Source organism: Eufriesea mexicana, unplaced genomic scaffold (genome assembly GCF_001483705.2).
Source record: "Eufriesea mexicana isolate 0111107269 unplaced genomic scaffold, ASM148370v2 scaffold10620, whole genome shotgun sequence".
NCBI lineage: Eukaryota > Metazoa > Arthropoda > Insecta > Hymenoptera > Apidae > Eufriesea > Eufriesea mexicana.
In genome coordinates this window covers 36204-50436 of record NW_016918268.1, presented here as the reverse complement: position 1 = coordinate 50436, position 14233 = coordinate 36204, and the positions used below count along the sequence as shown (strand labels likewise).

The window sequence follows — 14233 nt, the reverse complement described above, 5'->3', positions numbered from 1 at the left end:
ACGAGCGCGATCCGCTACCGGCTACTCGTTATCCGTTGTTGGTTCGCGACACGACGAACGGAGACGAGACACCATGCGACAGAGGGATAGAAACGCTGGCGAGGATTTCTCGAACGCGTTCGCGATCTTGGGGACCTCGCGTCGCGTATAAGGCTTTATCGAGCGGGAGAGCGCGCATGAAGCGGGACTACGTCGCGCGGCACGGCGAGGTACGGCGAGGCACGACGGCGCGATCGTGAATCACGCTACGTGAGTCACTGCGTGTGTCGCGACGAACGCGCAAAGTATCGCGCAAAACGCGCGGACTCGTAACGCGATCGGATCTCCAACGGATATGCGTTGTTCCTCGATTTTCGTTTCTCGGAAAACCTTCCGACTCCGTAATCGCCGATTCGGTGAGTCGCGCGATTACTCTCGCTTTTCACCGCAGCTACAGTTCACGATATTCTCTTTACGGTTACTAGCTCCCGTTGCTCGTCTCTTCGTTTCGCGTTCGTCCCAGCTCGGTTACGCGTTCGTTGCTCGGTGGTGAAGTTGGATCGCGTATCGGACACCGGGTGCCGCGATCCAACGCTCGCCCAGCGTCCTCCGGCGAAAGCTATCGGTTCCCGTCTGCCGTTTCCCGTCTGCCGTCCGCCTCGCTTACCGGCTGCTCGCACTTTACGGATCTCGTTTCTCCTTCGCGCCAGCAGCCGCAGACGCAGCCGCAGCCGCAGCCGCGATCACGAGGACTCGGTCCAATAGATCTATCCTGTACGTATTCGGCGCGTTCCTAGCCCAAAGTTGGATATTCGACGCGCGACGTTCGAAACGAGCCCGACGCAGAGAACAGAAGAAAAGGAAAACGGAGAGGAGAGAGAGAGAGAGAGAGAGAGAGAGAGAGAGAGAGAGAGAGAGACAGAAGGCTAGGATTCGCGTGCAAGCGTTGTCACGTGCTTTCGCATGCAAAAGGGAAACCGCTAGAGGTGGAACGAGTGAAGGGGCCTCCGCTACACGGTGCCAGCTTCCTGCTATCGGTGCAGGAAGGACGGAGCAACGGTGGGGAAAAAGGCAGAGCGGAGGCGGCGAGGGTTCCGCGGAGCGGACGGAGGGGAGAAGAGCGCGAAAAAGCCTGGAGGCTAGCCGGGTGGCATGGCCTCGACTTCTCTCCTCGGGGACCTTCGAAGCGTTTCCGTTCAAAGGCGAAGCGCGCTCGGTTTCGTTGAATGCGCGGTTCCGACAACGCGTGTGGTCGTGCGACTCTTCCGTAAATATCGAAAAAGCCAAGTCGAATATCGTGGGAAAGGAAAGAAGGAGAAAAGAACGGTAAGATTGACGAATTCGTCGATTCGAGTTGCTATTTTCGCATCGATTTCGCGCGTGTATTCGCCATGGATGCGCGCACGAATACATACGCGTAAGAGACACGACGCGTCGCGTGGCGATGAGAAAAAAAGGAACACACGCGTCGCAGTCGCCTGTGCCGCCGCGATGGAGCGCGAGCGTGCGCGCGTTATCCCATAAATTATTCTCCTTCATCGACGGCCTATACTCGCAGTTCCCCTATAAATCTTACTTATCCGAGTGTTTACGTTACTTTCTTGTTTCCCGATTAATAATCGCGCGATAAAACCGCGTGGAACAAATCGACGGTAATGCTCTCGGAAGAAGAGAGTGGAACGATTCGCGATATGGAAGAACCGAGAAGAGGTTGCCGACTCGACGCGATTGTCGTCGCTCTTTATCCCCTTCCCCTCGATGATCGAGAATCTACGTTCAACGACGAACGCGAAATTTTCTTTATTTCTCTGTCCGAATCTCGATTCGGGCGTGTTTCAATTGGCGTTTCTCGCGGAATATAGGCGTACAGACGGTTCGCGCAACGCGAATCCCGCGCACCCGCTCGATCTTTTATTCGTGGAAGCAAGTCGAAGCAAGAATAAGTGGGTCGCGGCGCGCTGCGCAGCGCAACTCCGTGCAAACTCCGGCCCGAAGTCGCTCATGCAGCACGCCGCTGCGCCGCGCCGCGCCGCGCAACTTAATGTCGCAAGCTCTGACTAACCGACGCGATTTTTCTTCGCGAAACTAGTCGCTCTATCGAGACACGGTTATCGAGGCGATACGTTGCAACAGCGGGTACACCCACGCGTTTCGATTCCAATCGACTCGTCACGACTCGACCGAGATGCGATTTCGTTCGATTCGACGCCTCCCGTGCACGTCGGAACCACCGCCGCGCTCGAAAATATCCTCGAGCAGGAAAATCGGCGAAATTATCCGAATAACGATGCACGTGTATTCGCCGTCTCGAGGCGTTCCATCGATCGGAAACGAATAAGTACGCGGGCGAGCATTAAACGGCCGGTGGAAACAAAGGAAAGACGGGAAAAAGATGGAAGAGCGATACGCAGAAAGAACGGAGCGAAGTTTACGGCGTCCAACTTAAAACCGTCCGCGTGATTCATAGCGTTCACCGCGTACTGTCGTCGCTCCAGCGAGAGATCGTTCTCCGCCTGGCCGACCGGTTTTGGCAGCAGCCCGCTGGATACACGTGTTTCCAATAAGCTTTTATCGTCAAATAAATCAGACGCGACCTTATCGCGAGATTACGATGTTCGAACGCGTTCACTCGCGCGATTCGACTTCTCCCGCCGCCGCCGCCGTCGTCGTCGACGTCCACGTCGAAAAGGCGCTCTCGATGCTCGCCGTTAGCTTTTCTTTCCGCGGTATTAGATCCGCGTGTTTGCCGTTGTACGAGTCGCGTCTCGATTCTCTCGGAACAAAGCGTCGGCGAAACTGGCTAGGAAAAAAAAAAAAAGAAAACGAAAACTCGTGGCTCTCGTTCTGCTGCGAGTCGCGCACGCGAATCACGACCTCGAGCGTTCCACGAACGGGGATCGTTGTTCGCGCGAGAGGAAATGCCGAGTCGCGTTGAACTCAACCGCGAGATTCGAACTCAGGACCTTGGACTAACCATTGACCTCGATAGCTATACGCTACCTCGCGGTATGCGGCCAGCAACATCCTCTACTACCCGCACCGCGACTCCTTCGCGTTCGCGTTCGCGTTCCACCTATTCCTACTCTTCTCTCTATCTTTATCTCCCTCTCCTCTCTCTCTCTCCCCCCTCCTTCTCCGTCCCTCTTCCTCTCCCCGTTCCATCCGTCGGGAGATTCATCGAGATTCTATTCGCGAGACGAGATCGATCGATCCGACAAACGAGCCAACGTATCGCTCCATCTTCTCACCTGCCATATCGTGTTTTGTCAGCTCCGACGACGGAAAATCCGAGGAAAAAGAATCTCGTCTCGCATTTTTCCCACGATTCGATATTTTATCGCGACCCTACGAGTGCCACGCGCGTTTTCAAGGCCAAGGGGAAAACGTCCATTCCGGGGGGTCCGTCTCGCGATTATCCAAAGTGCACCCGTGGCCGGTGTTTTTCTCTTCCGTTTTCGAAGAAGGAGAAGAAGAAGAAGAAGGAGAAGAAGAAGAAGAATAAGAAGAAGAAGAAGAAGAATAAGAAGAAGAAGAAGAAGAAGAAGAAGAAGAAGAAGAAGAAGAAGAAGAAGAAGAAGAAGAAGAAAAAGCAGAAGAAAAAGAAGCAGCGACCACCAAACGAGTCGCGATAAGAGGAAAGACGCTGGTTCTCGATATCGATTCTCGCGCGATGTAAACACTGGAATACGACGGCTGTTGGCAAGCCTGTTCGCACGAGTGGGTGCAACGCCACCAAAGACCTTGAGCGATTATTTTACCACTCGGAACTCGGTCCGGTCGATTCGTTCTTCGTTTCTACTCTCCCTCTCCTTTTCTCCCTTCTCTGTCCACGCACCGCGCACAGCCCCCGAAGCTGCATTTCGGATCGCTTTTCCGCGCCGTCTCCTCTATCCACGGATACGAAGGAATATTATTATCGCGTCACATGTCGTATTCCACGATTTTCACCAACGAAATTGCGACAACAGAGTCGTATCGCGCGAGTTATCGGATCCGATCCGATACGTAGTAAACAGCGAAAAGATATTCAAACCTGTCCGAGTGCTGATTTATCGATACAACGCTTAACGTCCGATGACGCGTACGCGTTATTATCGCGAATTCGTCTATCACGATTCGTGGCGAAAGGAAAACTAAGAGCGTTCTTCTCTGCAGCTCGCGTTCCGTTCACCGATCGGAATCTGCACGCGATACACGCGTGTACCCGCACACGCTATCGCGAGGGTAGAGAGCGTGGGGCCAGCCACATATGACTCGGGACGCGTGTCGATCGAGCTCGCCGCATACGCGCAGCATCTTCCACGGGGCTCTCGCAGCCGTGTGATGCGCGTCGTGCGAACAAAGCTGGGACGATGGAGAGAGACGAAAGCGCGACATGCACGCGTGCGCGCGTGCGCGCGCGCGCGCACAGAGAACAGGGAGAGAAAAAAGGAGAACGACGATTCCGCGATGACGACGATGTGATCCACCGAAAAAGAAAGAGGGTCGGTGCTGGGAGGAGGGGTGAGGGGCAGGGGGCAACGGCCCGTGAAAAAGAAACCTCTTTCTTTTCTTCCTTTGCATATACCGCGCGCGCGCGCGCCTCCAATATCCAGGCGTGCTCGCCTGAAATCGAAATGAAATCGAAAACACCACACGCGTTGCATTGTTTTTAAATATTTTTTTAATAAGTTCGATAAAAAAATTATATAAATTGGATACTTAATAACAAGTTGATAAGTATTATAAACAGAGGGCTAAATACAAATGTACAGTTATATGTATAAAGTTAGTCGATAATCTAACTGCATTATCGTTTATAATAAAAAAGACTTATATCTAACGAGATATAGCTTGAACAGCTGATTCGTTTTTGCTTCGAAACGCGTTATAAACGCCGCGCGCGTTTCCTTTCTCCTTATTTCTTCGATATAAAACGTAACACGCGCGTCGCTTGTTCTTCTCGCTTTCGAAAAATCGACGACAATGCGCAAGAGCGCGGAGAGGAAAGACATCGGACAAATAGTAAAAAAAAAAAAAAAAAAAAAAAAAAAAAAAAAAAAAAAAAAAAAAAAGAAAAAAACGAATACGCGAAGAAACGGAAAAAGGAAAAAAGAAAAAGGAAAACGTACAAGCGATCGACGATCGTTTCACGCATTCCTCTCTACGTTCTTCTTCCACGAATCGCATCCGCGATATCGCTGTATTAGTTTTCGCTCGACGCGGAAATCGAAATAACGATTCTTCGCTGGTAAGATTACATCGAAGATGATCGAAAACCTTGACATAACGAAAGAGAAAAAAGAAATGGCGTACATGATACAAAAAAGCAAGAAAACGAATCATCGAATAATTATAAAGAAAAAAGAAGAAAAAAAAGGAAAATATATTCCAAGGTGGTCCATCCTTGTTCGTTACTTCCGAATGGCATAGCTATCGCTATTTTCCTCGTTGTCCATCGATTTCGAACGAATTTACCATTCGATGCGATAGCCACACGAACTTTGATAACGCGTAATACGTAAGACGATACAACGCAATTTCGCAACACCACGACGACGACGATGGCGACGACGATGGCGACGACGATGGCGACGATTACGGTTAAAAAATAGATTTAACCGAGACGAACGGGTACATATCTGTTCCTTTGCGTCGTTTGTGCCGTTGTTCGCTGCACGCGTATCATTCGCGCATTTACACAGTGACATACACGTAATATTGCACTTTGGTGTGTTTTCTCGTTTATTTCTACATACCTATGGGTTTAAATTACAAAGAAAGACCTATGTATGTATCGCGACTCTTACCGTCGTGACTTCGTTCCATCGTTGGCGATACGACGTGCTCTCTTCTGTAGTAATAGCTGAATTATCTATTCGGTAACGAAAGAAAAAAGTCACGGGACGCAAAATCGCTGCGCGTGTAGAGACATACCGTTATTCCACAGCGTATATAGCTCGAGAATATTCGAGGAAATTCGTTGGTAGATGATGCGTCTGCGACTTGGCTTCGATGGAGAAGAAAAAAAGGCACCGATTCGATCGGAACTGGAAACACGTAAAGCCAGATGTGCTCGGTGTTGAGACGAAAACTCAGTGTTTACAGATCGGCAACGATGCTTTTTATCCATTCGGTCAAATTCGCCACACCATTTTCAGATGCTACTATACATACACGCACGCTATACGCACGCTATACGCACGCTATACGCACGCTATACGCACGTTATACTGCACGCACGCTTCGCCGCCGCAAACAAATCTTATTCCGCACAACGCGTAAAACGAAACAAAACGACACATTATACACGAACCGAGAACCCACCTCATTCCCTTTCCACGAGAGACAGAGACTACAATTTTTCTCCCCTTCTTTCCTTTTTCTTTCGCAAACTGATTTTCTTCAAAATCAGTCTTTTAGTCTCGAAAAGTGATCGATTATCGGATATCTGTAGATCAAACGATATTTTCACAGCCTATTGATTCGCGAAGAAGAAAAGGCACGACGGAAAGGAAGAACGTAACAGCGTAAGATAGAAATCGAGCAAGCGTCCGCGTTACGTTATTACTTTGGTTCCCGATATGTTATACAAACGCGTTTATAGCCCATGCCCCCCCCTCTCTCTCTCTCTCTCTCTCTCTCTCTCTCTCTCTCTCTCTCTCTCTCTCTCTCTCGGTGTGGAAAATGCGTTTAACGCTATTAAAATTCTCGCGTATTCGATGCAACGCATTGAGGATATACACGCGAACCTCGACGTTTTCTGTCCTAACCACGATTGGCAGTAATAGTATAGTCGTCGATCCGAGGGGATCGAAAAATCGAAGAAACAACGATTCGATATATCGCGGTGCACGAAACTATACACGTTTGGCAGTCATTGAATACGAGTTGCCGAGTAAATCGGGGGAAATCGGGGGAAATCGGGAGAAATCGGGGAGGAAGAGGATCCGTAGCTGTAAAAAATGAATTCGGCAGTGCAATGCAGTCGGCATATTGTCATCCCTCCGTTTTTCGAGTCTTATTCGACGTCGCACCGTGTGCCAACAAGCATTACGCTACGTCGTACGATAACTGCGACGATATCGCGATATTGCTCCGTCGAAAAAGACGAAAATACGAACCGGTGCGTAGGTGCCAAAACGTAAAGGAGAAAATATGAGATCAAACGTTCGACGCTTACGTCGCATCAGCGATAGAACACGGGAAAGCGAAGGAGAAGATAGAAAGTAAATAAACGAATATAGCGCCAACACGAAAAAAATGGAGGAAAGATTTTACTCGCCTGCTACTAATTCCCAACGACGCGCAAATGCGAATCGTGGAAAAGCGTATGCACGCGGATCTCGATGGCGGTGGCTTTCGACTATCTTCTTCCGTACCTGCCCGTTTTATCTATAACGTCGCTCGGACGAGGAAAAGAAAAAAAGGAAGAAGGAAGAGGAAGAGGAAGGAGGAAAGAGGAAGAGGAAGGAGGAAAAAGGAGGAAGGAGGAGGAAGGAGGAAGAAGGAGGAAGAAGGAGGAAGAAGGAGGAAGAAGGGGAAAAGAAAGGTCTTAAATCTAATACTACAGAGACGAGAGATGTACATAAAGATGGCGATACACGCGATACACGCGCGTATCGAGGAAGAACGGCGACGTTGCGTCATGCGTTGCGGTGGATTTTCGAAATCGTGGAAATCGTGGAAATCGTGGAAATCGTGGAAATCGTAGGTTGGGAGAAGAAGCAGGGAGGGGGGAGAATGCGTGGTTATCCAAAGAGAATCGATCGGCCAGCGCGTGGTTGATAAGAAGGGTGGCGTGCGCAAAGTTGGCGAGTAACGAGAAAGGTTCTCTTCTCTGCGGCGTGTATCGAAGGAAAACACGCGCCAGTAGCGAGAGTTTCTTCTGTTCGAGTGCCTCAAAAGGTAACCCAATCGCCTACGCCAATGGTAGACAGCATGTCCGTAACGTCCGGTGTACAGGAAAACTCGAAATGCGACCCACTGCTGGAACTGGCGGTTTCGAAGGTGTCTAGATCGGTAGTTATCGTTTCCATGTCGAGATCGATCTTAAAGTCGGACGGCTGTATTTGCAAGAGATCCGTCAACGAGTAAAGATCGGCCAAACTCGGATTGTTGGAAGGTTCCTCGAGTTTGACGACTGTCGCGGCGATAGTCGCTCCGTCTCCGATAACGTTACGATTATCGGTAATAACGGTGGTGGTTGCGGTAGCGACAGCGATGTTATCGTCCAGCGAATCGTCGTTCGTGGGCGGTGGCGGTGGCGGTGGCGGTGGCGGTGGCGCAGCGAGGGTAGGAATCGTACCGGTGGTGGCAGTGACTAATACGGCGGAACGTTTCGAGGATATTCGTCGCTGGTCCGTGCAGCACTCGTTCAACGCGGTCGTCGCCGTGGTCGTGGTCGTTGTCGTCGTCGTCGTGGCAATATTCGTGTTTCCGTTACTCCTGATGCCCGCGATGGTGCTGGGACAACAACCACTGCTGGTAACGGGTGTCGAATCGGTTTCCGTTTCCATTTCCATTTCCGTCTCCATTTCCATTTCCGTTTCCGTTTTCGTTTCCGTTTTCACCGCTTCGATGCTCACGGGGATCGTCGTTCTTCCCGTCTCCGTGGTCACCATCGTAGTCGCGGCTGTCGGCGAACCAGTTGTCCCCGCAATCGTCGAATTTTCTTTCGTCAAAAAGCTCGAACGACGTTCCAGGTGATGACGATGATGATTATTGTGATGGTGATGATGATGGTGGTGGTGGTGATGATGATGGTTGTTACGACTGCCGTGATCGTGGCCGTGTTGTCCGTGACTGTGACCATTGTGGTTTTGATGCTGCTGTTGCTGCTGCTGTTGTTGCTGTTGCTGACGATGATGATGATGATGATGCTGATGATGTTGCTGCTGGTGTTGATCGTGACAAGGCGTTCGAGCACGAAAGCTCTTTTCCGATAGTAGATCCATTTCTTCGATAGAGGAGGAAAAAGTGGCAGCAGCTGCTGCTGCTGCTGCTGCTTGATTCGAGGTAACAACGGATCCGATCGAGGATAGCAACCGATCTTTCGGCTCGAACGTCGTTTCGTAATCCGTTTCGAAACTGGCTTCCCGTTTGATTTTTCTACCACCGACGACCGTTTTAATCGAGGTACCAGCGTTACTACCGACAGCGTTCACGGAAGCAGAAACGGAGGTGGCTATCGCAGCCAACCTAGCAGCGGCAGCAGCGGCAGCGGCAGCAGCCGAGCCGCATTCGAGGAAATTATCCTCGTAGAAGCTCGCGGATTCCGGAGAATCCGGCGTAACGCACGAAGGACTGCTCGGTATCTTGGCGATAGGGGGTGCCGGAGTATAATCGGAAGGTGGTCTCTTGTCCAATGCCAGCCTGACTTTGAAACGCGACACGGGTTTGGTAGCACCGGTGTGATGATGAGCTTGCAACCTCTTCACGGCTGCACCACCACCGACCACACTACTACCACCACCACCACTGCCATTCGCGCTACCGCTCGACTGCATATTGTTATTGTTATCGTTTCGCGCGTGATTCTTGCCTGATATCGCGCCGGAGAGACTTGCTCCTGTGGACGAGGAAACCGATTTCCTCGGCTTCTTACCCCCTTCCTTCGTCTTTGGGCTTACTGACGCCGCCGACGCAGTCGGTTTCGACGTTTTCTTCCTCGGTCTGTACTTGTAATCCGGATACTCCATCATGTGCAATTGCCGAAGTCGTTCCGCTTCCTCGATAAACGGTCTTCTTTCCGCCTCGTCCAACGTTTTCCAGCGTCTTCCAAGCCGCTTACTGATCTCCGCATTGTGCATATCGGGCTGAATCTCGCAGATTTTTCTCCGCTCGATCTGCGACCAGACCATGAACGCGTTCATCGGCCTCTTTATATGATTAGGGTTGTTCTTCTTCGTCTGAAACACAAAATGGAGAAAACACGATGATGAGAAGAAAATCCTGACACGTTGTCTCCCACGCTACTATAAATCGATATCGCCCGTTTCGATCACGACCACCTCCACACGTCCACGTCCACGTCCACGTCCACGTCCACGTCCACGTCGTCGTCGTCGCGAAAGATACAACGCGTAACTCGCGCGAACATTTTCTCTCTCTCTCGCTCTCTCTCTTTGCCCATTATACTTTTAGATATCGACGAATACTCGGCATGCGCTAGAGTGGAAATCGAAAGGCCAGAATGTAGGTTACGAAGCAGCGAGAGAACACGGTAGCAGCAGCGCGCGTCTCAAGGTGCAACGATGAATGTGCGCGCGCGCGTGATTGAACGCTCGTGCGAGCTCACCGATGCGCACTGCCTTTCATTGTCTCTTTCGGAAACGACATATAATACGTATACGATACTGGCAACGATATTTTTTACCAAAGCTACACTACTAATTGCCGTTCATCGTAATCGCCGTCGTTGAGAGATGCACCGTATTATCCATTCACGCAACCTGTCTTCCTGTCATATGGCGCGCGCGGGCTCCTACTTTACGTGCATTCGAGAGCAACCGGAGGAAGAATACGATAACGCGACGGCGCAATGACGACAAAGCAACAAACGATATACAAAAGATGAAACGAAAAGATTGCCATCTCCGAATAGATATAAATTCGATCGCTTCAAACCGAATACTATTATCGCGTTGCTCGACGTTTTTACGATCATACCAAATCGGACTTCCTATCTGTCTGTCTGTCCGTCTATCTAATCTATCTATCAATCGTGCATACGTATATCGGTATAAGCAGAAACGCGTTATCGCGGACGAACAATAAACCCGAAAGCCTATTTGAAAATAACTCGCGTATGCGATGCACGTCTTTACAACGCGTGTATATATATCTGGGAGATACAACACGCGTGGTAATTGTCGTTCTTTCGAGATGGAAGTAGAAGAGACGCTGAGAAAATTCGATCGGAATTGGAAAACTAAAAGATGCGAGGAAAAAGGCGTAGACGTATGAAGCAGCAGATTTTAACGGATCGACGCGTAGGAGAAAGGATTTCGTGAACAGAAGATGGGAGGGGGGGGGAGGGGAGGATGCGATAAATCGGAGGAGAGAACCGTTGAAAAGAACGTAAACAAAATTGGAAGTAACCAAGGATAACGTTGTTCCGTCCAACTCCGTTTCGTTGGGAAAAAATAAACGCGTATACTCGTATATGCGTACTCACGTGTACAAGTGGTAAAAACCGCTTAACGAGAATAACCGTGCAACCCGAGCAACGTATATATGCACGCGCATCTATCGTTTCGAGGTACAGACGAAGGAAAAGAAAGAGGAAGAGGAAGAAGAAAAGGAAGAGGAAGAGGAAGAGGAAGAGGAAAAGAAAAAGATCGCAACGATGACAAGGATAAGAAGGAAAAATATTAACAAGTATAGCGGGATAAACGGTAAGAAGAGCAACGAGGATAGTAAACAGATAGGTTGATTTGGACGTAAGAGAGGCGAATCGCGACTAGATCGTGGACATGGCGATAAGCAAATATAAATTTGGTTGAGAGAAATATAAAATTGGAAAGGAACGAGGAAATTAGAAGCGCAACCAACGGAACGATATACGCCCCCCGTTTTCCTTTACTTTCCCCCTCTTCGTTTTTCTCTCGTTCGAGGTTTCCACGGTGTACGTTTACAAGCTCGAAATCGACTCTGACATACGCGAGACGCGACGCGACGATACGCATATCATAACAAAGTGCAGATGTCGTTTCGTCGTCTAGGAAATCCGGAAAACGGTTTTTTCGCGTAGATTCGAGATAGCTCGTGATAGCTCGTAAGAACGCGAAACGTAAGAACGCGCGTATACTTTTCTCGACATCGCGTCTCGAGATTCCGAAAAGGAAATCGTTTACGTACCTGGGTGGCATCCGAATACGGCGTAGGCGAATTTTTATCCACCAACAACGATCCGAACATGGGAATTCCCGAACTAGAGGGACTATCTTGTTGTTGCGGCACCATTTTTTCCCCAGGTTTTTCCGACAATTTCTTTTCCTCACTTTATACGCACTTTTGATCTCTTCGCGGCGAGAACAAACACACTACACTCGTTTCTTCGGCCTTGAATCTTGCTCTCTCTACTTTTCGCCTATTCCCTTTCGTACCCTCTCGTTATGGCAACTTTCTCCCTCTTCTTCTCTTCGTGTCCCTTCCGTCGTCTTCTACAGCTATTGCTATTACTATTATCGCTACTAATAAAATACTATCTGATACTACTATTACCGCTATTACTAGGTTACTACGACGATCGTACACCACCAGCACAGCTCACTACTAGTACCACCACCGTGAAACACGCCGTGCGCTCCTTTGGACGGATACGCGACGCGCGACACCGCGGAAAGACGGTATATAGTAGGTGGTCGCGGTGAGAAGTCGAGCATAGACGGTAATCGTGGTAGACGAAAGAACACGCAACGATAGCGAGAGTACGACGCGTATTCGCGAGATACTCGTCGAAAGGGAAAAACTCGGTGCCGAGCGTTACGCGACACTGTCGATTTTCCGCGACCCGCGACGAGTTTCCCTACTTTCTTTTCTCTTCTTCGCTCTCCGTCGGATTCGCGTGATCCTGGCTATCGACGGCGATTACAATTCTCGGGGTGTATATACGCGCACTTGGCGCACTTGGCACAACACTGCGCGAAACACGTAGCGAACGGCACCCTTCCTTTACTCTTCTTTGCTTTTCTTTACTCTCGATTACGTTCCGCGTTCTATACGGATTTTCTCAAGAGCCGAAAACAGGAAGAAGAAAAATAAGGCTGCTGCTCGTCGATCACGAGATGACATTATCGACCGACGTCGTAACGACGCTCGCCCGACGAGCGCTCATTCGCAACTAACTCGCCCTCTCGACAACCTTCTACCTCTATACTACGCTCAGCTGAGACGTACCATCTACCCCCACTAACTCGCGTAAACACGCTGCCTTTCCAGCCAGTCGCGATGCAGCCGTTCTTTTGTCCCTCTTTAACCCTGAAAGCCTGTACGTTGCTCCCTTTTCTCTTTCTTCTTTCTTCCTTCTCCCTCTCTATCTCTCCTCAGCCCAATATATATATATATATATATTTATATATATATCATGTACGTACGTACATACGCACACGCGCAAATGGACGTACATGTGTATATTTTTGTATATATGTATATATAAATAATACGCGTACATATATACACACATGCACACGCGCATACACACACACACACACACACACACACAAGCGCGCGCGCGCGCGCGCTCTCAAGCTTTTATACCTGCTCGCGTATACACAACTGGTACGTACTATATCGACGCGTACACGCGCGACCGAGCCTGCGCCCGCGCGCGCCAGCCTGTGTTTACGTACTCGTACGACGTAGCTTCGGCCAGATTATCCCCTCTTCTCTCCTACTCCACGCTATCCGTCTACGCATGTTTATCAACGTTATTTCTATTTCGCGGTTATTATCTTTCCAACTACGCGTCCCTTCCCTTCCTATGCACCTTTACTCGTCCTTCCGTCTTTCCCAACCGCCTCCTCCTTGCCCCTTCTCCTCTTCGATTCGGTTCTCCCTGCCCTTTCTGCCGTCTGGCATAGCATACAGAACGACGATATATCCCTCGTTTATCGCGTTCGAAATGGTGCACGCGTGGCCATCGATAAAGTTTCATCGATCAATCGGACAGCCGAATCGAAGAGATTCGCCGTCGTTCTCTTCCTCGACCGTGGAGGATCGGAGGAAACGAAATGGAATGGAGCTAGAGAGTGGTGGATGGAACGAGTACAAACGCGCGCGGTGTGTCGTGGTCGTGCTCGCACGCGATCGGTGGGAGCGGCTGTCGCCACTTAACCGGATGCTAGTCGCAGCTCGAGAATACTAAACGTTTCTCCGCGGATGCGTATAACGTTTTTAAAAAAAGACAATGAGTACGCGATTCGATCGCTGGCCGTTGTCACACGGTACTGATAGAAAAGTCGGACTATTCGCCGAAATCGCTATTCCTCTCCACCTGCTTTCGTAAAATCTCTTCCGAAATCCCTTGCCAAACGAACCGCGATCCATCGATCGCTTACAAACGGAGATCTCCAAGGAGAGGGGGGGAGAGAGAGAGAAAAGTACGCGTAGTAGCGAGTATCCGCCTACTCGACCGCGAGCCTATGCCTTGCGAAACACACGACTATCTCGCGCGCTACGACACCCGCGCTGCATTTCACCCGTCTGAGTCAGCGATTCGCCGCGCGATTCGCCTCGCGATTTGCCGCGCGAATCGTTGCGCAATTCTCGC

General features: G+C 50.0%; 1 protein-coding gene across 1 annotated transcript; it reads right to left on the bottom strand.

Annotated features, from left to right (window-relative positions):
• Positions 1 to 7446: 7446 nt before the first annotated feature.
• LOC108553492 (calpain-D) lies at positions 7447 to 12792 on the bottom strand. The gene is made up of 2 exons (XM_017908401.1): positions 11821 to 12792; positions 7447 to 9869 (listed from the first exon to the last, which is right to left on the bottom strand). Exons 1-2 carry the CDS (start codon positions 11923 to 11925, stop codon positions 7860 to 7862), a joined length of 2115 nt encoding a protein of 704 aa, XP_017763890.1. The 5' UTR covers positions 11926 to 12792; the 3' UTR covers positions 7447 to 7859.
• Positions 12793 to 14233: the final 1441 nt, after the last annotated feature.